General features: G+C 57.4%; 3 protein-coding genes across 4 annotated transcripts in view; 1 reads left to right on the top strand and 2 right to left on the bottom strand.

Annotated features, from left to right (window-relative positions):
- ZBTB46 (zinc finger and BTB domain containing 46) overlaps positions 1-16,187 on the top strand; it is a 43,096-nt gene extending 26,909 nt beyond the window's left edge. Inside the window, exons 3-5 of one of the 2 annotated variants that reach the window (XM_087818653.1) lie at positions 1,313-1,597; positions 12,473-12,648; positions 14,992-16,187. In XM_087818653.1, coding sequence (XP_087674779.1) covers positions 1,313-1,597; positions 12,473-12,648; positions 14,992-15,363 — 833 coding nt within the window. In that variant the 3' untranslated portion in view covers positions 15,364-16,187. The remainder of the gene's footprint in view (positions 1-1,312; positions 1,598-12,472; positions 12,649-14,991) is intronic. The other variant, XM_087818654.1, reaches the window with a different exon arrangement.
- A 2,846-nt stretch (positions 16,188-19,033) lies between these two features.
- On the bottom strand, positions 19,034-22,296 carry SLC2A4RG (SLC2A4 regulator). Its single transcript, XM_087818651.1, has 8 exons — positions 22,186-22,296; positions 21,774-21,913; positions 20,737-20,846; positions 20,139-20,317; positions 19,962-20,062; positions 19,616-19,880; positions 19,439-19,530; positions 19,034-19,358 (listed from the first exon to the last, which is right to left on the bottom strand). The coding sequence occupies exons 1-8, from the start codon at positions 22,294-22,296 to the stop codon at positions 19,247-19,249; spliced, it is 1,110 nt and encodes a 369-aa protein (XP_087674777.1). The 3' UTR covers positions 19,034-19,246.
- An 813-nt stretch (positions 22,297-23,109) lies between these two features.
- LIME1 (Lck interacting transmembrane adaptor 1) lies at positions 23,110-25,595 on the bottom strand. The gene is made up of 6 exons (XM_087819243.1): positions 25,506-25,595; positions 24,526-24,644; positions 24,320-24,377; positions 24,162-24,249; positions 23,665-24,035; positions 23,110-23,570 (listed from the first exon to the last, which is right to left on the bottom strand). Exons 1-6 carry the CDS (start codon positions 25,512-25,514, stop codon positions 23,334-23,336), a joined length of 882 nt encoding a protein of 293 aa, XP_087675369.1. The 5' UTR covers positions 25,515-25,595; the 3' UTR covers positions 23,110-23,333.
- Between the last annotated feature and the right edge of the window lie 511 nt (positions 25,596-26,106).

Below are 26,106 nucleotides of genomic sequence, written 5' to 3'. Positions count from 1 at the left end.
TCACCAGGGCAGCCAGCTTGGGAAGCACAAGTACAGAGCATCGTTTTGAGACTGTTGTGGATGAGTAACGAATTGTAAGGAGCAATTTGGAGAGATTGTGTTCCTTCGCACGGTTTCCCCCGGGGGCATCACCTTGCAAATTACAGTCAGAACCAAGCCAGGACGTCGAGGTTGATACAGCCCATGACCCGAGCCCCCAGCACAGCCATGCCCCGGGGCGCCGCCCGCCACCCCAGCCTCGACTGCTCCATGTCTTTGATTTCCAGTGTGCTTTTGAGTTTCGTTCACGGTGCTGTGGGCGTTGGTAAGTCACTCATTTACTGCCACACTCTTCTCTGTTCTGTGGCTGTAGCAGTTTGTTCATTCATTCGCCTGTTGATGGGTTGGGTTGCTTGGGAGGTTCTTGGCTGTGAGGAATAGAGCTGCTGCGACCACATGGGCGCGGGTGTGTGGCCACTTGCCCTCTTTCCTGTGAGGAGTCTGTTCAGGACGGCTGTGGGTCAGGTCTGGATGCCACCGTGTGTGGGGAGGTGTTCAGGAGCTCTGACTATGGTGACAAACGACTTTCCACTCGGTGGTTGGCTGTCAGCACCTCTCCTTTGGGGACGTGTCCGGTGAAGGCTTTGTCATTGCTGAGTTCACAGTTCTTTGAATTTTTAAAAAATATATATATCTTTATTGATTTCAGAGAGAGGAAACGAGAGGGAGAGAGAGATAGAAACACCCATAATGAGAGAGTCATTGGGGATTGACCCCTCAACCCAGGCATGTGCCCTGACCGGGAATTGAACCTCAATCCCCTGGATCCCAGGTCGACGCTCAACCGCTGAGCCGCGCCCTGCCGGGTCACAGTTCTTTGTGTGTGTGTTTTGCAAACATTTTCTCCCAGTCTTTGGCTCATTTTTTAGTTAACATTGTCTTTTGAGGAGCATACATTTTAAATTTTGACGAAGTCCAATTTGTGAACTTTTCTGTTATGGTTCGTGCTCTTTGGGTTTCCTGTCTAAAAAGTCTTTGCCTACAGTCACAAGATGTCTCCCGTGAGTTTCTTCTGGCAGTTCATAAATTTTAGGTGTAACATGTCAGTCTGTGGGTCAAGTGGGGCCGAGTCTGCGTGGGGCCTGGGGTACAGCCCAGGGAGTGGTGTGGGGCCCTAGTGGTGACATCGCCATGTCCTGGGGCAGGTCCTGGACCTCAGTGGCAAGACGTAAAGGACCTGACCGGCAGCTAGGTGGTCAGGATGCTTGTTCTCCTGGCTTCTTTCTCTCTGGAGAGTCTAGAAGTGACCTGCGTGTTCTGTTTCCTCCCCCAGACTCGGACTTGACCATCACTGAGGCCGGCAGCTCTGACAGCCGAGGGGAGAGGGCGGACCTCTATGCCCACGTGGATGAGGGTCTCCTGGGGGCAGAAGCCAGCTACCTGGGCCCTCCCCTCACTCCCGAGAAGGATGAGGCGCTGCAGCAGGCCACTGCAGTGGCCAACCTGCGGGCGGCGCTCATGAGCAAGAACAGCTTGCTGTCCCTCAAGGCTGACGTGCTTGGGGACGACAGCGCCCTCCTGCTGGAGTACCTGCCCAAAGGCACCCACTCCCTGTCCCGTAAGTGCAGGCCCTGTGGCCGCTTTGATCTGGTTCTGAGTGGTGAGAGGAGCAGAGGGTGTCAGACCCACGAGGCGGTAGGTGTGGGGTGTTGTGCATGGTTCTGATGATCAGCTGTGACTCGAGGCACCCTCAGACCCCCCCAGGCCCTCAGGGAGGTCATACAGGTCGTGGTCCACGTGGGGTTGTCAGGGCAACAGGGAGGGGGCAGTGGGTACTTGTTCAAACATTTCCTACTAGAAATCGAGGATCTATACCTAAAACCGAGCTGGGGACACAGAGCTCTTTGCAAGTCAGGATAGATGGGCAAGGGACAGAGGAGCCCTCCTGCCAAGGGGACAGGCTTGGCTCCCTCTGCTGGCACCTGCCCCGCGTCCGTGCTGTGATTCGTCCCTGTGGGGAGGGAGAGATACAAGGAGGCTGAGACCAGGGCCATCTCCTGGCTCTGTTTGCATGAGGTGATGCTGGTGGTGCAGGGATCGTTAAAGAGGCCTTGGATGTGTGTTTACGCCTTAAACACCTCCCTTGGAATTCCAGTTGCTCAGAGCAAATGAGTAGGCCGGAGCTCAGAGGCATCCTCCTGACAACACATGGGGGTTAGCTTGTGCAACCAACCTACCCTCGAGCCCACTGGGTGCCAGCCTGGGAGCGAGCCACTTTTCTGTGTCACGGGTGCTCTGAAGAGTCATTCTGGGGACACTGGTGGCTGCTGTCTGTGTGCAGGCACTGAGCATGTCACCAGGAAAAAAAACCCGTGTCTAGTTGGTGCTCGGTGTGGGTGTGAGAGAGAGCTGTGGCCCCATTGCTCTCCATGGGGGATGGGGACACCCCCAAACGGGAGGCACTGAGTGGAGGGGGTCCGAGGTGCACCACCCTGAGTGAGTGACAATAGAGCAGGACCTGAGCACCACAGGGTGAAGGAAGATCTGCCCGAGTCCTGGGTGTTGGGGACTTGGGACATATATCTTTGTTTTTATCTTTACTTTAAAAAACAGTATTTTATAACTGTTTTTATGAGCATTAATATTTAAGTTTTTGTGTTGGAGTGATGAAAAGTGCATGTGACTAATAAAGACTAAAACTGGAAAATAGCATCTCCATTCCCTTTATTTCCATGTGCTGACCTAAGAAGCACTGCTGGCCGGACGCACTGTCCATGGGTAGGAGTTGGTGTGACTCAGGCCCAGGCCTGTTTGGTGTTGGGCATGCTTTTCAAAACACATTCAGGCCCTGGCCAGTTTTGCTCAGTGGTTAGAGTGTCGGCCCTCGGACTGAAGGGCCGTGGGTTCAATTCCGGCCAAAGGCACGTGCCTCGGTTGTAGGCTCAATCCCGGGCCGTTTGGGAGGCAAACAGTCGATGTGTCTCTCTCACAGCGATGTTTCTCCCTCTCTCTCCCTTCCACTCTCTCTGAAAAGCAATGGAAAAATATCCTCCGGTTAGGATTAGAAATAAATAAAAAATAAAAGCACATTCAGGCCTCATTTTCTGCCTCTGAAAAATGGGTGTAGTCTCTTACACAGTTGTGAGTTTAAAACAAAATAGCATTTGTAAGGTGCTGACCACCTAAGCCGTGTGTGTGAACAGATACTCCAGGCTCTCAGTCCCTCCCCTCGGAGTCAGAGCTCTGGCCCAGAGAAACTGGGACATAAAGGAGGCGGTCTCCGGGCATTTGGGCGTCTGAAACACAGCGGCAGCCCAGCAGGCGGACATCCCGCCCGGGGATGCGGGACAGGGTGTGTGGGTGAGGGGAAGGTCTGGTCAGGCACCACCGGAAGTGTGTGTCTGTGGGGACGTTGGGGTCCCCTGGACGCTCGTCCTGTCTCTTTCTCGTCACAGGCTCCAGGACGGTCACACCAGCCTGTGCCGCCCCCACGTGGCTGATCTGTCCTAGTCACCGAGGATGACGCCTGAGGGGTGATTTGTTGCTTTTTTCTGCCTTCTCCGCGCCCGGCAGCCTTCGCCCTCGGCATGGCCTTTGCTGTATCTCTGCTGGGAACGGGGCCAAGGGGTCCAATAGCCCCCAGTGTCGATTGCACGCCCTCCTGTCAAGCAGGTGACCGGCGCGCGGGCCTGACTTGGGATCTGGAGCCAGGCAGCTGTGGCTGTCCCGGGTGGTATCTGCCCCCCCGAAGCAGAGTCCCCAGATGCCCCCTCACAGCAGGTCTCACCCGAGTGAGGCCACAGAGTGGGTGGGCCCCGGGACGGAGCCCTTCTGGGCGGAGTTTTCTCTTCGGTGTCCCTCCCTCGCGTGTGCTCACTGTCGGTGGAGCAGGGGCGCCGGCCCGCTCAGCTCCTGTCCCCGCAGCTCAGAGGAGCTGCGAGCCGGGCAGGAGCCCATCGCCTCCTGTGCCTGTGCACCTGTGACTAATTCCAGATGAAGTCAGCGGGTGGGGTTCGATATTTTCTTATTCCTATTATGTTTTAACCTCCTTGCTTTTGATAGTCTAAATTTACCCCTTTTCGTGTGAGAATCTGCCCATCATTTTCTGTAAATAGGGGTGAGAAGTTGGCAGAGTTCGCAGCCGGGCTGTAAGCTGGTGACTGGGCCGTGGTGGACCCGACACCTGTGTGCACACGGGCTCGGGCATTCGGCCGGCAGTGAGGCCACGGACACTGCTGGGACTGGGTCAGTTAACACAGCTTCCTGGCACCCTGATTAAAAGCTGCCTGTTCCTGGCCTACGCTGAAACAGACATCGGTTTCCCCAAACACACAGTGAAGGAGCCCCAGACCTGTCTCTGGACCGGCGGTCAGTGGCAGATCCATTGAAGGTGTGGTGAGGGATGGGCTCCGAGACTTGGTGGGGGCTGGGGCTGCGATGCGTGGGCATGGCAGAGTCTGGGGCGCCTGGGGCGAACTCTCGTCCTGTGTCTTCCAGACCTCAGCCCTGGGGAGCCCAGGATGCTGTGTGCTCAGAAGGGACTTGAGTACACATTTGCAGAAAGAAGGACCGGTTACAGCAGAGGCCTCGCCCGCCCTGCTCCTTACTGCTCGTGGATGGGGTGGACAGCACTTCCCCGCAGGGTGCACTGTGGGGGGTCCCAGGCCTGTCCCCAAGATGCCTGGACCCCTGGGGGGCACTGTGGTGCATGGAAGTGGTCTGGTCAGGGCAGTTTTGCAAAAGAAAGGGAGAGTTGTGGCAGATGTTTGAGGGGACCACTAACTCTGTAGCTGGTGCTCAGAGGTCCTTCATGGCTGGTTCTGGAACCTTCCAGGAAAGTACCCTTATTTTCAGAGGTCTGAAAATGGTTTCATTGCTGGACCTTCCCGGTCTAACTGATTCTCATCAGAGGACTTTTCTAGTTCTCATTTTGACTCAGGTGAACTTGGCTCTCACTTTTATTACATTTTCAGCAGCAGCTAATGTCCTACCAGTTAATCATTACTGTTCACTGAATAGAAATGTGAAAAGCATCATTCGTGGCTCAAACACGTCCCTATTTGGGGAGTTGTATTTGAGTGCGCCGTGATTGGGTGAGACCCCAACCTGTGTCTCACCTCCGTGGGCCCTTAAAAGTGCTGTAAGAACACTGGTCCCTGGCTGATTTTCCAGGAACACACTGCAGGTAAACCAGCCACAGTGGTGCAGGAGCCTGGGTGCCGTGTGGGACTCGAGTTGTCCCAGCCCCTCAGGCGACCCACTGCTGACAGCCTCCTCCAACAAGTGTGCGCAGTTCCCTGAGCTCTTCACGGGGAGGGAGCCTCGCAGAGCCCAGGGTGATGGCAGGTGACACTCGGCCTGGACCTTCCTGACGCTGCTGGTCGCCCTGCTGGGAGCACTGCAGCTGATGGTTTAGGTCCAGGCTTGTGCACTGTTTCTTCAGTGTTTAAAAAAGGGACCATGGGCTTATACCGGACTCTGATAGACACTGGAATTTTAGACAATTTCTTGTGAAAGGGCATTTGCTGTGAGCCTACTCAGAGAAAGAGCCAGCTTGACACCATGACACGTGTCTCAGACCGTTTCTCAAGGCCGCAGGGCACGTACTCCGTGTCCTCAAGACACGTCACAACTTTCTGGGAGACAACACTCTGGGAGAGAGACCCCCACCCTGGACAAGTCACTCACGGAGACCCCTGGCACCCACTTGTGCAGGGGGGGAGCTGAGAAAAGCACCCAAATGCCCACCTGCAGCGAGACCCAGGCTGCGTGACACGTGACTCTCTGCTCACATGGGAAGGGCAAGGGCGGTGCTTCTGGAACTCTTCGAACCCACCAGCCGCTGCTAGTTCCCGTGGCTGAGACTGGTTTCCTGTGTTCCCAGGACCTGGCACCAGCCCAAGTCACATGGGGACGTGGTAACAGAGCCACCCCTCCCCCTCTGCTCAGCACAGGACAGCCAGCCCCCTGCCCAGGTGACCTCCCAGCCCCATAACCTGTCTGGCACAGGTCCCACTCTGCACAGTGTCCTATCTGTGTGCTCACGTGCCCAGGCGTGTGCCGAGCTCTCCCCACAGTCAGGTGACAGTGAAAACCCATCTCAGGTTGACTAAGTTAGTCGCTTTTGCAATAACAATTGTTTTACACTGACAGTAACATGCTATATGAAGTTCGATTGGCTTTTATACTTAAATGAAAATACTTCTCTGAGGAATTTTTCCCCCCAATAGAAAGGCATCAACTTAGGAAGCAGCAGGTTAAGGGTACCAGGTCCTCAGGCCAAGCGGCTGGTGGAACTGGGTGCTTCTGACCTGAGGCCAGGACCTCAGATAGATCTTTCCTGTTTCTCGTATAAAGAAGGGTCTGTTGCCCTGGCTAGTGTGGCTCAGTTGGTTGGGCATTGCCCATGCACCAAGAGGTCGCTGGTTCAATCCCCGGTCGGGGCACATGGCTGGGTTGTGGGACGGATCCCCTCTAAGGGGCATGCAGGAGGCAGCCGATCCATGTTTCTATCTCATCGATGTTTATCTCTTCCCCCCTTTCCCTTTCTCTCTCTCTAAAAAAAAAATCAATAAAAATATATTTTAAAGAATGGTCTGTTAGGTTCCTTTGTCTCCCTGAGGGAAAATAAATCTGTAAGAAGAGCATTTTGGATTTTGGAATTAGTTGACTGCTATCTCTCCACGGTTCTTTCTGACAGGACGGTTTGGGTGGACGTGTTGGTGTTCTGTTGATGCGGAGTTTTCTTCTGGGCGTCCGTTCATTGAGAATTAATTGTAGCCTCAGACGTGATAGGTCCTCTTTGTGGTGCATGGATGGGGACCCTGTGAGTAAGGGGTGACAAAATGGATCTGCTCCAAGAGGCTTCTTGATTTCATAGCGTCCTGACAGCTTGTAACTGGTCTGTCTCTCGTTGTAGGTCGACACCTCTCGAGACCTGGAGCCCCGGGCTGAGCGGTGAGGCCTCCTCTGGACTTGGCTGCAGCCGGCGCCTGGGTGGGTTTCCGAGGGCCCGCCAGCCTGTGCGGGCCCCCGGGGTCCTTCCTGCATACTTGGTGGCCAGTGCTGCTCCCACAGGCTTGGCTGGACTCGCCCAGAGTCCTGGGGCCCTTACAGCTTTACCCCCAAATTAGCACAGGACCCGTGAGGAAAACGCCCCGTGGAAACCGGGTGCCTTTGTGCAGATGTTCACACGCCCTCTGCTGCAGCCAGGCCTGGGGTGCAGGTCCCGGTGGCCACTGGCTGGTTGCAGCGGCTGGGACTTGGGACTAGACGTCCCTTTGTGCCTTTAAAGCGGTCACTCTTCCAATCCTCCGAAGGCAGCCAGGTGGAGACCTTTCAGCGCCATCTGGTGGGCAGGTGGGGCAGGTGCACCACCAGCCTCCAGGTGACTGGATCATGTGACTTGTCGGGCAGAGAAGGGGCAGAGGGGCAGGGAAGCATGCCGCCCTCCACAGGGAGAGGAGCCATATAGCTCTGACCCCATTACTTTCTAGAAAGATCTGAGGACAGAGTCCAGCGCCACGCCTCAATGTGTGTGTTCAGGTCTATCTGTCCCAGGCCAAAGGACACAACCATTGACAGAGAGGCACCCAGACTGCTGCTTTTTAGACAGAGCGCCCCGTGTTTGCCGTTGCCCCCTCATGTACATTTGTTCTCATGTCTGCTCACCGTGCAGGGCAGGTGGCTGTGGGCATGGTGGGCTCCAGGACCCAGGACAGAGGAAAGCAGCAGGCGACCCCATGCCGGGCTCTGGAGAATTCCAGCAGGGAAGGGTGGGCTTCTGGGCAAGATGTCAACCCCATCAGCCTGAGAGGCAGCTCTCTCCCCGTCCGCGCCCGCCCAGCCCTGCGGTGACCGTGCTCGGGCGTGGTCCATCTGCAGGCCCGTGCCCCTGCCTGCCCCAGACGCTACCATCTTTGGTTTTTAACCCTCACTTGAGGATATTTTTTCCATTGCTTTTCAGAGAGAGTGAAGGGATGGGGGAGGGGAGAGAGAAACATGGATTTGTTGCCTCCCACACGTGCCCTGACGGGGGCCGGGGATCAAAACTGCGACCCAGGTGTGTGCCCTTGACTGGGAGTTACACCCGCAACCTTTTGGCGCACGGGCCAACCACTTTCGGCTGCTCTGACCACTGAGCAGCACGGCCAGGTAGCTGCTGCCGTCTTTGCCATCAATAGACGAGTTCTGATGACAGAGAAAAGCTGGGTTTTCAGAGAGGCTTAGGATGTTGTTGCTAAGGCAACTGACCGGAGTGGTGTTCCCAGGAGCTAAAAGACGGGCCAGTCCCTGCGCCTCACCTTTTCGAAAGGCCTGGTGTATGTAAGTGCCCGTTTGCCGTTGAAGGTCATTTCTAGTTACCGCCTTCTCTTTTCTCTTGTCGTGATGGGTCTTTGCGCCATTAGGTCGCTGTGGCAGGAGGGACCTGTGTGGACGTCTGACTCTGAGGCTGCCCTGGTTATCAGCTCTGTGTTAACTGCGTGGGACGTGAACCCTGCTGCTGCAGTTATTTGGTCTCTTGGGAAACTTTCTCCCAGGCAGATGGTGTGTGGATGGGGCCACAAGGAGACCTGAATTGTGGAGGGTCTGCCTGTGCTGTTGGGCTAAAGGGCTTTCGTTAAATTTTTTAAGCAATTAAAAAATTTCAGACAGGTTTCCATTGTACCTAAAAGCAATAGGTCTGTGCTGGATGGTGAAATAATGAGGGATATAAGAAACATTTTTAGAATAAATAGCTGTTTGATTTTGTCCTGATATCTAACATTATTTTCCTCAAAACTGTATGGTCATCCAACATGTGGAATTTTCAGTAGGTTCATTTGGGATTTTCATCTCTTATTTTTGTTGAATTTCTCCTTGAAATATTGGTACTCAGGTTGATTTCAAAACTTGTTTTTTAAAAAATTATCAGAATGTCACACTGCTCTCTCTTCCTTTCTTTTGGTTGATGCTCACCTGAGAATATTTTTTTCCATTGCTTTTCAGAGAGAGTGTGGGGGGGGAGAGAGACACATTGACTGGTCGTCTCCCCACCAGGGTGGAAGACAAACCCAGGTATGTGCCCTTGACGGGGAATGGAACCCAAAACCCTTCATTGCAAGGGCTGACACTCTAACCACTGAGCCACATCGGCCAGGGCTGCTTTATTCAACACAGAATTTCAGTAATGAAAGGTTAATCCTTCCTTTAGACCAACTCGCTGCCACAGACTTGCTTCGAGTTTACATTCATGTTGGGCTTCTCAGCATATTTACCTTTGTCACAAAATGTGGAGGGATGGCCTCACACACTTGGTACACGTCGTGTTGGGGGGGGATGAAGAAGACTCCACTACACACTTGGGGATGTTAATTTACTAATTTCCGCTGCATTTAAAATAAAGAATTCAGTTTGATCACTGCCAGTTTGGCAGTTTCACATAACTCAGGTGCCAAAGAAAACTCATTAATTTATTTTAAAGAAAACTATTTGAACCTCCAGCTTCAACTGTGACTAGCTTGTATTGGGCTTACCCACCAGGCAGAACCCCACCCCATACACACATGTACACTTGCAAAGCCACCAGCACAGGTGGGACTTGAAGGGTGGCGGTTGTAAGGGACAAACTGTGCTCTTACTCTCAGGCATATTTCCCAAACGTTGGAGCAGGAAACAGACTGAGCTGAGAGGAGCAGTGTTTTGAGCCAAGAAAGTGGCAATGTATGCTAAATAACAGAACCACATGACTAAAACCCACCAGGAAATGCAGACAGATATTGTAGTTATCAGACAGGGACTTGAAGATATCCATTACCAACACACTCAAGGAAATGGTGAACAAAATAGATTAAAAGATGGAGAGTCTCAAGAGGATTGGAATCAATAAAAAAGAGTGAAGTCAATATTCTGGAACTGAAAATACAATGTCTGAAATTAAGAATTCCTTGAATAGTTCAATAGCAGTCTGGAAGCAAAATGAGATAGGGTGAGTGAACTGGAAGACAGAGCAATGGAAAATATCCACACTGGAGCTCAGAGGAAAAGCAAAGAGTGAGAAAAAGAGCAAGAGAAGCATGGAGCACAGCAAGAATGTTTAATGTATGTGTAACTGAAGTTTCAGAGCACAGAGGAGAGAAAATGGAGCAGAAGCAGAATCCAAAGAGACAGTAGTTGAGAATTTTCCAAAACTGATAAAAGACATGAATCCACACTTTCAAAAGCTTTGTAAACCCAAAGCAGAACGAAGACCAAAATAAAACAATAGCAACAACAAAAAAATATCTGGGCACATTATAGTTAAGTTATTGAAAACCAAAGACAAAAAGAAAAATTTTAAAAGCAGTCAAAGAATAAAGACATTTCTTTCAGAGGAGCAGACTGATGGCTGACTTTTCAACAGAAACTACAGAAGCTCAAGACTATGAATGCCATCACTGAAAGGCTGCAAAAAAATTGCCAACGTAGAATTCTATACCCAGCAAAAATGCCCTTCAGAAATCAAGGCTGTATGAAGATATTACACAAACAGAAGTGAGTGAACTCATGGCCAGCTGACAAGAAGCACCAACCACAGCCTGAGGCCAAAGGAATGTGCTCCAGACAGAAGCACAGACTGAAGGGAGCAACAGTGACATCGGGAGTAACTGTGTGACCAACAGAAACAGTCCTGATGTTTAGAGCAATTTTTAGTTTCCTTGGGGTTTTTAACACAAATAGGAGTGTAATACATGACAGCAAGAGCTTGAAGGTGAGGCAGGACGGTGGAGTCATGCTAGTGCCTACCCTACCAGATGGGTCTTGACACAACATGGTCATCCTGTGAGGTGTGTCTCTGGTGTGCACTGACTATTGTGTGTGGGAGACCCCAGAGCAGAGAGCTCCCGGGTGTGTGCATGGTCGGGGCCTCTGGAAGACCTTGCAGACGCTCACTGTCATGTGCTGGAAAACCTGTGAATCTGGTTGCTCCATTATTTAGACACCCTTTGAGAGCTCTTGGGAGAAAATAGATGATTCTTTAAGAAGCATATTAGAATGTAGCATTCAGATTTCCCCCGCATTTAAGCAGGCATGTTTCAGAAATGTGCTGCTGAGTGAGAACCAGTTCCGCAATGCATGTCCAGGGGCTACTGTGCTCAGGGTTGAGGCTCTGCACTGTCCAGTTGGCACCATTTCCACAGCAACATGGCCATGGTTAGGGTCCAAGCAGCAGAATGGAGCTAAGGGCCGTGGGGCACACTTCCAGGAGATGATGGTGAGGGAGTCCCTGCCTCTCTGAAGTGATGGATGACCCAGGGGCGGTATGTGGAGCTCATGGAAATGATCTGGTCAGTCTTCCAACCTGCTGGAAGGGCCCAGGGCTTTGGGTCACCTCAGCTCCCACCCCTCCCTGCTCTCCTGGGCTGTGACTCTGTGGTGTTTGTCCTCATGTCTGCCTTCCTTTTGGCACCTCCAGGGGCAGTTGTGACTGTGACCAGGGCCTGCTATGCATGGATGTTTGCAAAGGGTCTGAGGGTACAGTGGGAGGCCACCCTGCCCTGATTAGCTGTCCCCCATCCTGTGGTGTTCATTCCAGCAGTCACCTTTAGCTGCATCCTGTGTTCTTGACCGTTGGTCTGTCCTCTGGGTGCTGATGCTGAGGGCCCAGGAAGCTCCATCTAGGTGCTGGAGGACAGATGTCCACCACCAGGCTTCTCACACAGGAGAAAATGTAACAGTGGGACTTGGGCTGCTCTCAGCTGTCCCAGAGAAACCCAGGAGGCCTTTGGGTTTCTGGAGTATGAGGAGGACTATCTATGAGCTCAAGAAGGGGTGACTGTGGTGTCTGGGCGGCCCCAGTGCCCACTGGGGCCTAGTGCAGTGGGGCTAACACCTGGGACCCCAAACCCCCAACTGCCACCAAGAGACCACCTGATGAAATGTGGAATGAGACACCTCCGAGGGCAGGGCTGCATCCTGGTGTGCAGTCGGCCCCAGGGTTACCCTTGGGCGCCCATGGCGTGGTTTCTTGCGGTGTGGAAAATTAAAATGGGGATGAGCCTCGCCCCGAGGCATAGGCTGCCCACTTCTCTTACTGTGCGTTTGGGGCAGACCCACCTCTCGCTCAGCTTTGTCCACTAGGCACCTCACTGGTGTTACGGGGCAGCACCTTCCCTCTGGGCATTCACAGTGCGGAGCCCCAAGCCTGTGGAGGTGGACAGGGCAGCTGGCTGCCGGTCCCTGGGCACTGTGGGCCATGGCTGGGAGCAGAGCTGCGGGCTCAGGGCTGTCCTCTGGCTTCCCTGTGTGGATCCTGTGTTTCTGCTACGATTGTGTATCTGTACATCACTGTATTTTAGACGCTGACATGTAAGGTGTCAGCTGTGTCTGAGAAGTGGATGTGGTTACTTCTGGCCTTCATCCCGGCCATCTGGCACCTGGGACACCTGTGCCAGGTGGGAGCCGAACCTTGGGTGGGGAGTCTGTGTGGATCAGCTCAGGGGCTGCTGGTGAGACACTGTGCGCTGTCTTTCAGTCAACGAGTTCACCGTCATCAGGAAGAAGTTCAGGTGCCCATACTGCAGCTTCTCTGCCATGCACCAGTGCATCCTCAAGCGCCACATGCGCTCCCACACGGGCGAGCGGCCCTACCCCTGTGAGATCTGCGGAAAGAAGTTTACGCGGCGGGAGCACATGAAGCGGCACACGCTGGTGAGTGGGGTGGGGCAGGCTCGGGCCCTCTCGGGGTTGCGGGTAGGGTGGAGAAGGGTGGTCTGCATGGGCACAGGAAGCCCTGAAGTGGGGTCCACTTAATGCCACCCCCTCCACCTGGCTCCACCACCAGGCCTGGTGCAGAGGCAGGGCCCACATCACACCCTCAGTTTCCCTTCGGGGTCCTTGGGCTCCAGCCCGCCTCAGCAAGGCTTCCTCCCCCATGCGACCCCTGCTTGGCCCACAGGGTCCCCTCACACCATCACTTCCCTGCCTGGAAGTTTTGTGGGACCCGAGCCCTTGCTCCCCGCGCCCTTGTAACGTGTCCATTACCTGCTTGTGTGGGAGCCTGGCTCCCAGTTGCCAGGTGGCAAATGTTGAATGGTAGGTTTGCTTGGCCAGGACATGAAAAGGTTATCCTTGAAATGGAAGCAGATTTCCCAAAAAAGGCAGGGTGAGGGGACTTTGAGTGGTGAGATAAACTAGGTAGGCCGTGTGGCTCGACTGAGGAACTGACCGGGAGGTGCCTGTGGAATCCGAGCCCCTCCTTGGACACACTGACACAGGTTATAATACAAGAATTTCTGCAGAGTTATGTGAGAAGCTGGAAAAATCATTTACAATGAAACCCTGGGGATTTGGGGCCCTCCCTAAAGCCCAACCATGAACCCAGACTTGAAGGGTGAACATCAAAATTAATGATCTTGATTGAATGAAAGCTCATACATTTTGGTAGAAAAAGAATGAGACGGTGACCTCTGAACACATATCATGTGAGTCAAAGGAAACTAACTCATGAGCAACCTTGAGGAGCTGTTAAAGCCGAGCATGTAGAGTTGATTGAAGGGACATCTGTGGCTCAAGGTGGCTCGATATTTAATAGGAATTCCTACGCCTGTTACAAGTAACTGGTCACGACTAGAGGCATTTTTAAGCTCGGTGCCCTGGTTTCAAAGGGAACATTCACAATGCTTTTGTTTGTTTGGTTGGTTGTTTTTTTTTGTTAATCTTCACCTGAGGATATTTTTTCCATTGATTTTTAGAAAGTGGGAGGGAGGGGGAGAGAAAGACACATCGATGTGAGAGACACATTGATTGGTTGCCTCCTGCACGCACCCCAACCAAGGCCTGGGATCTAACCTGCAACCCAGGTATGAGCCCTTGGGAATCGAACTGGTGACCTCTTGGTTCATGGGTTGATGCTCAACCACTGAGCCACCCAGCCGGGCAGGGCAGCTATGTCTTTTCTTTAGCAAAACCACATTCTCGGTTCAGTAAATATGGATCCTGTTGGAGGGTCAGGGTCTGAGTTGTCCGTTTACCTTGGAATTTTATTCTGGGTTCATGGTTGGGCTTCAGGGAGGGCCCCAAATCCCCGAAAATAGACTTGAAGGGTGAGGGCTTGTTTTCCTCTGAGGAGGGGACCTGTATCTTCCCCTTTAATTTCTCCAGGGTCCCCGACCTTAAGGAGGTGGTTGAGTCCCTGCCCAGCAGGCATCTCAGGAGCGGAGCCATGGTTACCATGGTGCCCACATCCCCTCCTCCCCCTTCCTTCCAATAGTCCATATGGACGAGTGCTGGCCATCTGGTCCTGGCCCGAATGCCCTTGTTGCTCCTGTGTCCTGGTGCAGCCCCGAGCTCCCTGCAGCTGGTGTCCCTGCCCCAACTGCCCACTGTCCTGCCCAGCTGTGCCTGCTCCCCGGACAGTTTCTCTGAGATCAAGCCTTGAGTTTTTGGGAGAGGATTGAGGAAACCCTGGATTCAGAATGTGCCAACATTCAAGAAGACCCAGAAGGGGCCTGGGAATCCCATTGCTAGAACCAGAGCCTATAGCAGAGTGCCTGGCACCAAGAGTCTTGCCCAGTTTTCCTTGCAGACACCCCACCCCAGGTCCTGCTCCCGACCTCACACATTAGCATGGTAGGTCTTCACGGTTTGGGTGTGTTTTTTGTTTTTTAAATGTGTTTTTATTAACTTCATCGAGAGGAAGGGAGAAGGAGAGAGAAACATCAATGATGAGAGTCATCGATCGGCTGCCTCCTGCTCGCCCCCTGCTGGGGTTCGAGCCCGAAACCCGGGCAGGTGCCCTGACCAGGAATCAAACCTGTGGTCTCCTGGTTCATAGGTGGACACTCAACCGCCGAGCTACTCCGGCCGGGCTGGGGTTTTGTGGACGGACGTGGCAGGAGGACGGCTGGGGGTCCAGCGGGGTGGGAAGTGAAGAGTGCCCGGGACAGTGACCCATCGGCCTTGCGGTGTTAGTGAGTAGGGAAGGACAGCCTCGCAAACCCTCTTCCAACAGGACACCATTGGCTCCCACTCACTGACCGCCCTGTCCTGCAGGTGCACAGCAAGGACAAGAAGTATGTGTGCAAGCTGTGCAGCCGGGTGTTCATGTCGGCCGCCAGCGTGGGCATCAAGCACGGCTCCCGGCGCCACGGCGTGTGTGCTGACTGCGCGGGCCGCGGGGCGGCGGAGCCGCTTGATGGCGGTGGGGCCGAGGGCTCTCCTGAGCTCTTCCCCGGCGACGGGCCCTACCTGGAGGACCCGGACGACCCTCAAGGGGAGGGTGAGGAGGAGCTGGGCGAGGAGGACGACGTGGGCCTGGCCCACGAGGACACGCTGCTGGGGGACGACAAGGACGATGCGGACTCGCCACAGGGGCCCCGCAGCCCGCCAGGGGGGCCTGGCAAGGACTTTGCCTGGATCTCCTAGGCCCCTGTGCCGGGGGCTGGGTGGTGGCAGTGCCACCCCCTCCACCTGGGTGTGTGCTTAGGGGTCTCCCTTGCCCGGACGGGGCGTCTGACCCCTCGCAGCTCCTCCTCCAGGCCCCCCTTTATTCTGCTCCCACCCCCCAGACATACACAGAGAAGCTGGCCCTGTGGTCTCAGGAGCAGGTGTGGCCCCAGCAGCGGGGGCTCTGAGACCAAACATGAAGTTTGTGGGGTGTAGGGAGGGTTCCCGTCTTCAGGGACAAACAGAGGATCCCCGGCAGGTGCCTGTGGGGAGAGCGTTAAGGGGGCCTATGTGGCCGGCCTGGCCTTGGGCTCATGATGGCGCAGCGGCCAGGTCAGCGTCAGCACTGCTCGGGTGTGGAGTCGCCCCGAGGCCACAGGCCCGAGGGCTGGAGGTCGGCACTCACCACATGGCACCCAAGGCTCCAGACCCCGTCCCCTCCGCAGCCCCTTTTCAGCAGCCGGGTCACTGCCTGTAGCCCTTTGCCTTTGAGGCTCCGCATCCCTGGGGCCACCTGCAGACTAGGTCCAGTGCACAGAAGGCCCCGCCCCTGCTGCCCCTGGGCTTTGGTGCTCAACACGAAACAGCTTCAAGAGCCCCCGGGGTTGAGGGCTCCAGGTGCTAACTTCTGGTGGAGGGGGGATGGGTCGAGTCCGTCAGGAGTCCGTCCGAGGTCCATCTTTGTTCTGCGTGCACTTCCTTGGGGAGCCTGGGGTGGCCTTGTCCCTGGCTCCCCCCACCCCGTGGCCCCCAGGCCACGCCTGCTGCCCTGCCCCAGGCACCTGCCTGCGCTGCTGCTCACACTGGAGGCGGGGTCCTGCCTGCCTGCCGCGCTGCTCACGCCGCCCGAATGGGTAACCAAACTTTTTAAGTAGTCACAGTCGCAGTCATTTTGATGGCATTATTTTTCTCACTTGACAAACCATGCAGTCGTCTCTCCTGTAGCGCGTTGCCAGGTCCTCTGGCTGTCTTTTCAGACGTGCTCACAGCCTGGTCTCCTCTTTGTTCCTAGTGAAAAGCAAAGGCTCCGCTTGGTGCACGGCCTGTTGGCCAGCACCACCGTCCTGGCTGCAGGACGACGGGCTGTCCTCTTCCTGGTCAAGGGTGTGCTGACGCCCTGCTATCCAGACATTCCCCCTCTCCCTGACTCTCTTGGGCACAGCCCCCTCCTCACCCCCGATCCCTGCAAGGACTCAAGGGTGCCATAGAGAGATTGTGTGTTTTCCCTCTTTTCCCACAGACTGAGCAAAATGGCTTTTACCAAGTTTTTTTATTGGGTCACATCTATTCTTTCCAGGTGGAATACCCCATGAGTCCTCATGTAAGCTCCAGTGCCCCCAGAGGGCGCACCCGAGCACTAGCCCCCCTGCTGGGAGCGTTGGGGACCCGGCGGGGCTGAGTGGGTACGTGGGACCTGGTGCTGTCCTTGAAGTCCTGCCCCAGGGGAGAAGTCGCCACCTTTGTTTTTACTTATTTATTTTTAAAATAAAACCAGCTGCCGTTCCTATGGGTTAGAAGAGGGTGCCCTTGACAGGCCTGCCTGCCGGTTGCCTGCCCCCGCCGCCCCCGCGGGGCCCCGGAGCTCCTCGGCGCTGGCGTCCTCGGGAGAAAGGGCCAAGGTCGTCCCAGGCGCCGACCCCCCGCGCCGCCCGCTCCTGCCGAGGGTGGGCCAGGCCCTGCGGGGCTCCTGGGCACGGCCCGTCACCCGTGAGGCCTGGCGCAGCCCCACTCGGCTCTCGGAACTTGTACCTCCCCCCACTTTCCAGCCTCTTTTCTAAACAGACCTACTTTCTTATAAAGCGCATTGAAGCCAGGCCTTCCCGCAGACAGGCGCCTGCGGGTTCTGCACTGGTCCCACCTCTCAGGCGGCCCCCACCTCTCCCGCAGGGCGCCGTCCACGCGCGGCCGCGCCCACCTCTCCCGCAGGGCGCCGTCCACGCGCGGCCGCGCCCACCTCTCCCGCAGGGCGCCGTCCACGCGCGGCCGCGCCCACCTCTCCCGCAGGGCGCCGTCCACGCCGGGCCGCGCCCACCTCTCCCGCAGGGCGCCGTCCACGCGCGGCCGCGCCCACCTCTCCCGCAGGGCGCCGTGCTCTCTCTGACCTGCTCGCCGCCCCTGCTCACCTTTGGGGGTTCGCTGTCTGTATCACAGGCGCACTTTCTTCTTTAAAACCAACACTGTACTGGAAAGCCGAGGGCCGGAGTCCTGTCCCACCGAGTCCCCAGGTGGTTGTTGGCGGGATGGAGATGGACGTATCGCCTCTCAGGTGTGGAGGGAAAGATATGTGTCGTGTGTCAGGAGGAGTTTTTCTGTGTGACTGATTTTTTTTCCCAAATCAATGTTTAAGCTAATAAATATTTTTTTTATGAAGAGGAAAACCTGTGTAGACCACATTTCACATGTTGTACTTCAGTGTCTGTCTGATTTTGGTGTTGGCAACACCAAAGTGGAAAACAGCCTGCTGGGTGGGGTGTCCGTCAGGGGTGGGGCAGGGAACCCACGGACTTTTGTATTAAGCTCTGGATCCTGACGAGGGTGTTCATTTGGACCCTGGGTTTTTGGGAAACCGTCACAACACTGCCAGGACTTAGTAGGGACCTCGACTTGAAAGGTAGAGCTACTACTTCCAACTTTGCACTTCTTTCTTTATAAACAATGGAGAAAATGCAAAAACTGGAACTTTTTGCAATATGATGAAAAATAATCTTATTTTCGCTCATTCTGTGACATGTGCAACTCTTTAAAGCCATACTTAATGGTTTTTTTATTTTTTAGATCTTATATTGTGTTTTGTATACAGCCCTTTTAGAACTACTTGCAGTGAGGGTGCTGTGTGTGTGCTTTTCTTAAATATTTATTTTTTCAACATGCTTTCAACCTGTCAACAAAAACAAGAGACAAAAAAAGGGCAGTGCTCAAAGATTGTTGACTTTTTCCTGGGGATAATCTATATTATATTGACTTTATATTAATTATTATAAACCTGTGTTGGCATTGGAGATGTGTTTAATATTTGGGGGAGGAGGTTTTGTCATCAGTCGGGGGAACCAGAGCTGTTGTTCGCTTCTCTGTAGCCATAGAACAGGTGAACAGTACCTTCTCTAGTGGTCTTGCGATTTCTTGTCTGCCTGGGCTCTGGCCTGCCTGCGGTTTCCTTTCTGTGACGGGATTAGCTTAGACATTCTTGCAAAGCGATCACTTTCAATAAACTGGGAAATTGCTGCTTAAGCAGACGCCTTGTGTGTGTTTCAGACAGGGTCCCCTCCTGTAGCCTCAAACTGAGTGGAGGGGGCCAGAGTGACCTCAGCCCTTTGTGGCCAGTTGCTGGCCTTTTGGGCCCGCCCACCCACCAACTGTGCCTGTGGCAGGATCCCAGATCCACGTCCTTTCCCCCTAAGAGGCAGACACGGATTCTGGAAAAACCCCAAATCTTTAATTTTTCTCCTCGCCTGGTGCAGCCCAGACGTGACACCTGAGCTTCAAAAACATAGTACAAATGTCAGCCCGGGGGCCCTTGAACCATCAGGATAAGTGCAGCGGGGGAGGTCCCTCTTGACCTCCCTCAAAGTGCATCCAGGTCTGGCTCCCACGTGGCCTTGAAGCTGGGCCTATCAGGACCCTTGACAAGTTCAAGGACAGTCAGGGAGGGCAGCCACCCCAGGGCAGTGTGGCTTTAGTGCGAAAGACTGGTTTCTCAGAGGCACTTTGAGTGGTGGGGCCCTCCCCCACCTCTGGGGGTCCAGGGTCACTGACGACCCCTTCCCCATTAAAAAGCAGACCCTGCAGCTAGGAGAGGCCCCAGGCAGGGGGTGGGTGCAGCTTATTTCCTCCATCAAGGATCCTGGAGGCAGGACGGCAGGGCTCAATCCAGGAAGCGCTGGCAGGCCTTCTTCCAGCGGCAGGCTGTGCACCACAGGTCCCGGCGCTCCATGCCATACACTTTCCGGCACTTCTTGGCGTCACCTCGGGGCTTCCTAGGGGAACACAGGGAACGTGGGGTGCTGTTGGGCTGGGACCTTCCCTGCCTGCCACCTGCCCCTCAACACACACGCACCTCAGATTGGCACTAAGCTTGGAGGACAGGGCTGGCACGCAGTCCTGGACTGTGTTGGGCTGTGGCTGCAGCCGGGTGGGTGCCAGGCAGCCCTGAAAGGAAACACAGTTGTGGTCTCACTCCCCTCAAGAGCACCCCCAGGACCAAACCCCAGCTGCTGCCTGTGACCTCACCCACCTGGTAGGAGTGGTCACTGTGGCACACCTGGGGGGGCGCCTCAGAGCTCAGCACCTGGGGTGGGGGCAAGGCAAGTGGGTGCAGCAGGCTGGGCAAGGCTGTGGGCTCCGGCAGCTCTAGGTGGGGGAAAGTGGGTGGCAGGGAGGCCGTGGGGGACATCGGGGTCAGGCTGGACAGCCCATCAGTCAGCACCTCCAGTCCAATGTCCAGCTCCGTGTAGTAAAAGTCCTCCTCGCCATCACTCTGCTCTGGCTCTGCCTGCCGCCTGTTGGGGACATAGCAGATGGGAGCTGAAGCGCTGACCCACTTGGCCTGCCCCACCCCCAACCTGCCGGCCCCACCGCACCCCAGGTGCACCAGGCGGATGTGTCTCTGCATCCCGGAGGCCGTGCTCAGCACCTTCCCACAGCGCTTCCACAGACACTGGAATAGGACCTGCACCGAGCTCTGGGCGACAAGGGCTGGTGGTCAGGCACGGCCACCTGGTCCATCCCACCCTGAGTGCTGCCCCCAGCTTGCTTACCTTTCTTTTCCGAGGGGCAGGCTCCCCAAACAGGAAGGCTGCCTCCAGGGGCAGTGGGGGCGATGGGGAGAAGGGAGAGCACTGCCCGCTGGCCGGGTCCCAGCCCCAGTCCCCGCTGCTGCTGCTGTAACTGCCTGCTGGCTGTGCCAGGGTCTCGGGCCAGGGCTCCAAGCAGGCCTCTGTGGGGACACACCAGGCCAGTGTCAGGATTTCAGCGGGCTCATGCTGCTTTGCACAAACTGGGCTGTGGGTCCCTTCACTCTGAGCTTCCACTCGTTCACCTATTCACAGGTAAGTTTGCTGGGCACATAGCCTCTCGGAGAGGTGGTGGCCAGGGCAGCGGCAGCTTGGGGACTAACCTCCTAAAACAGGGAAGGATAAGTGGAAGATGCCTAGCCAGCAGGTGGAGATGCCTGCAGGCCTGGTGTACTGAGGCTTTGACCTCAGTGAGGGGATTGGGGGTCCTGACATCCATGTGTTTAGAAGGTTGTATTGCAGGCGAGGGAGCTCTGCTTGTCCCCCCTTTAAGGTCCTAGAGGAACAGTGGCCCTGGGCCCTGCCCCCACACCTACCCTATGCCAGGCCTCTTAAGTCTCACCTGTGCTAAAGGCTGTAGTGGGGGGCCTCAGCAGGAGGGGGCTGGTGGACAGGCTTGTAAGGGCTGCGGCAGCCATGACTTCATCCAGCCGGGCTCTTCCTTGGGGGGCTCTGGAGGAGAAGGGGGTGGAGGGTGGGGGTGGGTGGGGCAGGTGGGGCCCAGCAAGTACTCTAGACACCCCCCCCAGGCACACACGTGCAGGCCCTGGCACGTGTATGTGCACACCAGGCTTCCCTCACTCCAAGCACTCCAGGCGCTGGGCGTCAGGCCCAGCTCCACCCCCAGCTCGGGTTGCAGAGCCCAGATCTCCAGGAACCACCAGGAACCACCAGGAACAGGGCCTGGGCTGGGGTCTCCCTGAAGCCCGAGTCATCTACAGTCTGGGCTGTGTTCCACGGAGTCTCCTTCAGACCCTGGTGCTGGACAAGGGTCTGAGGCCCCACCAGTGGGACCAGGGCGCAAGAGGCCCAGCCCTCCCTCAAGCACACATTAACCAGGGTTGTGCAACAGCAGCTGTGGGCCTAGAGCCAGGCCTGGGGGGGGGGGGGGGGGACGACAGCCAGCAGTCAGCAGCAGCCAGGGGAAAGGCTCCAAGCACAAGCGGGTCCCCAGGCTCCAGGAGGGCTGGGCCAGAGCCCGCCCCTGGCTGCAAAGCCAGCCCAGGGTGTCCGGCACCCAAGAGCGTTTCACGGCAGGGCAGGGAGATGGCGGTCAGAAGTCCCAGAATCCCTGGGCAGTCAGCCTCACTCAGGCCACGCAGCCTCCACGGCAGAGACTGACAGCGACCCCTCCCAGCTGAGCTCTGGCCCCAGGGTTTGGGGCAGACAAGGGATACCAACACACGCATAATTTCTTTTCAACTCTGTCGTGGCTGGAGAGCTGGGAGGTGGCCAGAAACTCAGTTTGCGACACGGACCTGCTCTCCGCCGAGGTCCCCGTGGGGGTGTCGGGAAGGCGCGTGCCTGTGCCCCACCCACCGCCCTGCACACCAGCGCGCACGTGCGCGCACGCCCACCGCGGCCTGGCGCGCGGCTCACCTGTGCGCTGGCACCGGGATGTGCGCCGATGGAGTCGGGGGCCCCGCTGCCGCCCCCGCCCACGTCCCCGGGGCCCGCGGCTCCGGCTCCTGCGGGGGCGCGAAATCCAAGCCCGCCAAGCCGCCACCCACGGCAGGGCCCTGCAGACGGGGCGTGCTCAGCGGAGGCAGCGGCCCGGGGACCCCAACCCCCCGCCCGGCCCCGCTCGTTACCCCCAAACCCGCCGCGCCGGCGTGCCCCGCCCCCGGCCCCGCCCCCGGCCCGGCGCGGCGGGAAGCGGCCCGGGCCGCCGGGCCTCCGACCCACCGACACACACGGGCCGCCGCCCCGCCCCCGGGGCCCGAAGTTTGTGCAGCCCCGACGCCATCTTTGCGGCGAGCGCACACAGGCGTCAGTCCCCGGCGCCCGGTACCTGCGGCGGCGCGGGCACCGACACCGGCGCGGCCGCGGGTTCCGGGCCGGCGGCGCCGGGCGGGGGGTGCGCGCAGCCCGAGCCGGGCGGCGGGGGGCGCTCGGCTTCCATGGCCCGCCGGCTGGGCACCGAGGCTGCAGCGGTGAGGGCGGGCGCTCGAGACGCAGCCCCGGGCCGGGCCGGGCTGGCGGGGCCGCCGACCCCCGCCCTGGATCGGCAGCCGCCCGCGCCGCTCGGCCCCGAAGCCGCGGCAGGCCCCGCCCCCTCCTCGCGTCCCCGCCCCCGGCGCGCGCCAATTGGTCCGCGCCCTGTATCAACATTCCAAGGTGGACCGCGTTCGGGCCCGACCGCGCTCCCATTGGTCTGCGCTACTAGGCCACGCCCACCGGGGCCCCGCCCAGGCCCGCGCTCCCGCGCTGGCAGGGAGAGGGGGCCCAGCTGGCGGCCCCCGCTCGCTCGCCCGCTCCTGGGCTTCCGTGGAGCCCCGGCCCCCGCGCCCCGCGGCGAGGACGGCCGGCTTCCTTGTGGGGTGCCCGCGCGCAGAGCTGCCAGATCAGGAAAGGGGCCACGTCTCCTTGGCGAGGTTCCCTGGAACAGGTTATTCTTTAACGCACTACTGCCCACCTCCCGCACCCCTTATGTAACCCCCGGGCTGGGTGGCCCGAGCCCTCCCTCGGTGTCCCAGTCCGACGACTCTGTAGCCCCTCTAAAATCAACCTGGCCTGGGGACACCACCCCTAATCTGGCCTCTTTCCCCACAATGTCTTGTGAGCTTGGGTGACAGGGCCCACGCACCCCAGGAGGGAGGGAGCCTGTCCCCGAGGTCAGGGGATGTTTTTACTCCTTCCAGACACCCCACCACCACCACCACCACCCCACCCCCAGGCTTTGAAGAAGAAAAGTTCTGAGGCATGCTGTGCTCGTCCTCCCCTTGCTGGGGATTTATTAAGACGCTGGCAGAAGCCAGGGCAGCCAGGACCCAGGCACCTCTCAGGTTGCCAGCTGTGTGTGTGGGGGGGACTGTCAGGGAAGAGGAGGTCAGGTCCCACGCTGGAAGAAAAAAACATCTGTACTTGGGTGCTCAGTGCAGGGAGGGGTAGGCTGAGGCAGGTGGGGGGAGGTAGCAGGAGGCCTTCATGTCCAATCTGTTAGCTATAGATGGGGGGCTGCTGGTACTCAGGGGCCCCCATCTCCTGGATGCTCTCATACACGTTTTCTAGGAGGCCTCTGTGGGTGTTCAGGCCCCTGAGTGGGAGGGCCTCATAGTCCAGGTTCCTCCCCAGAGTCAGAATTGCTGCCCTGTCCTTGGGGTCTGGCTGGTCTACTGCAGGAGATCCTGGGTCCCTCCTTTTAGGTCTGCTGATCCTGGAGTACAGGATATCCACCTGGAGAGAGGAAGCCAACCCCGGGAGGGGTCAGCATCATCTACTCTGCCAAGGACCTGCCCAGCTCCACCCACTGCACCCCACCCTACTTTACCTGAGTGTCTGGGGTCTCCTGGGCCTTCCCTTGCTCCAGGCCTTGGGGGCCCCAATCTGCTCCCTTGAGCTTCTGGATGCAGGCATACTCAGCCACCACCGGTCTGGCCTCAGGCCCAGGTCTGGCACAGCTGCTGGTCAGCCGTGCCCCTGCCAACACCACACGGCTGGCTGCCAGGCTGGCCCTGGGAATGGCAGCCAGCCCCACATTGGAATAGGTGGCCTCGGGGCCCATGGAGGGCTGGGTAGCATTGGTAGCAGGCGAGGTCTGGGGCAGTTCCCGGTGTGAGAAGGCGGATGGGGGCCTGGTGATGCCTCTGTACACCTCCAGACATTGTGGGCGCAGGAGATCCATGCTAGCAGGCCGAGGGGCTGGGGGTGGGATCAGGGCAGAGGTCAGTTGGGATGGAGAGGTGGAGCAAGTGCCACCCCAGCAGGTTGGGGGGTGGTGGTGCAGCAAGCCCCGCCCACAAACCGGCTGCTCCCAGCTAGGCTCACTTGTGCCGCAGAGGGGGCCTCGGTGCAGCTCGTGCAGTCTGGTGTCCGACTTGCTGAGGATGCACAGGTGGGGTCGTCTCAGCAATGACTGGGGGCAAAGAAGGCAGGTTGGTCCCCTGCTGGCCCCGCCCTGGCCCCAGGGACAGCCTGGCACTCACCGCTTCCGCTGGCATCATGTTACCCTGCAGCCTGGCCTGCTGCTTCCGCGCCTGCTTCCTGCGGGTAAGAGGGTCGTCAGGCCAGGGAAACAGAGATGGGCAGGGCGGCAGCCTCTGGTGAGGGAGGACCTGCCTAGAGCCCCACCCCCTCTGGCCACAGCGCTGAGCCAGGCTCCACATGAAACCTGGGCAAGGAAGGAACATACCTGTGGCAGGCTGTGCACAGCACCCACAGCCAGAAGAGCAAGGCGAGGCACCCTAGGACCCAGAAGACAGGAGGGGCTGAGGGCACCAGTGGCCCCATCCTATGTAGCCCCGGACTATCCTGAAGGCAGAAGATGGGAGCTGGGGGCTGACTGAAGGACTGGGCACCCACCTGCAGCTCCACTTCTGCACGTCACAGTGCTGGGCGGTCTCCCGCCCTTGGGAGCTCTGACTCAGCACACAGGAAACCCCAAGACTCGGCAGTCCCTCCCTCCTACAGAGGCCAAGAGGACGCAGCCTCAGCGCCCACCTTCCTTTTCCGTCTCTGGCTGGGGGCTCCTGGTCAGGTGTGAGGATGTGTGCTCTTCCTGACCCTCATGAGTACCCAAGTCAGTGAAGATGACCTACATGACTGCAGAACATGGCCAGTGAGGACCTGGCCAAAGACCCACTGTGGTCACTGCAGCCCAAACCTGAGACCTGGGGAGGCCCTTGAGGTCACACCCCTGGGCCTTTGAGCCACAGGCCACAGACACCAGCAGCCATGCTGTGCCCAGGTAAGGCCTGTCCTGAGGTGATGCCCCTAGTCACCTAGTCATCCACTACGGAGCTTGTATCCCTGAGGGGCTGGAAAGGTGGGGGTCAGCAAGCAGAAAGGGGCTGCTTTGGGCACTGACTACCCCCCCCACCTCTTCCCTCCATCCCAGCCGTTGGACCTGTCTCCTTCCTTGGGTCTTAGCAGGGCTGCAGGGGATGGGGGTGCACCCTACAATCAGCAGTCTTTTAGTCCAGAAGCACAGAGATGGGGGTTGGGGTCCAGTCTGCTCAGACCCAGGGAGTGGGCTTCCCACACAAGAAGTCCCAATGCCCTATCCTGGTAGGGCCTAGTCCTCCCAGACCCCAGCCTTCAACTGCCCTCAGGAGGGCACGCAACAGGGGGCCTGGAGAGCTGGCCAGGCTGGAGTTCAGAGCAGGCACTTACCAAGGCCATGGGTGCAGGGGCACCTCCTCAGCCGTTGGACAGGCCAGGCAGCTTGGGCACTGGGAGCAGTGGGACCTTTGTACAGCCCTCGGTGGAGCTCCCCTCACTTCCTGTGTCAGACTGCGTCTCAACCCCCTACAGCAGCTGTCACCACCACAGCCTCACCCATCTACTGCACCCCTGCCTGGGGTCTAGATGACATACAGTGGGTGGGTGCGGTTTGAGCCTGCTTCTCGTGGTCTCCATCCACGAGGTGGGCACACACTGGGAGGAGAGAGGCACACCATGGGGTCTGGGCAGTCTCGTGGCAACCAAGCACTAGGGGGTGAATCCAGGCTCTTGGGCTCCCAAACCCACCCCACCAGGACCTCCTGTCCCATTAGCAGTGCCATGAGGCCCAAGATAGCCAGTTTCCTCCTACCATGCTCCACCATTTGTGGGTATCAGGCAACATGGGGATCCATTTGGGAGACCAGGGAAAATGACAGTCCCCCTGAGCCCTCTATCTCCGGGCTCACTTGGGACTCCTGCCCAGCCCCACGCAGAGACCCCTCTCCCCACACACAGCCAGCTGAGGTGCCACTAAAAAATACAACAAAAT

This window comes from Miniopterus natalensis, chromosome 7 (genome assembly GCF_054644295.1).
Source record: "Miniopterus natalensis isolate mMinNat1 chromosome 7, mMinNat1.hap1, whole genome shotgun sequence".
Classification (NCBI taxonomy): Eukaryota; Metazoa; Chordata; class Mammalia; order Chiroptera; family Miniopteridae; genus Miniopterus; species Miniopterus natalensis.
This window is presented reverse-complemented; position numbering and strand designations above follow the sequence as displayed.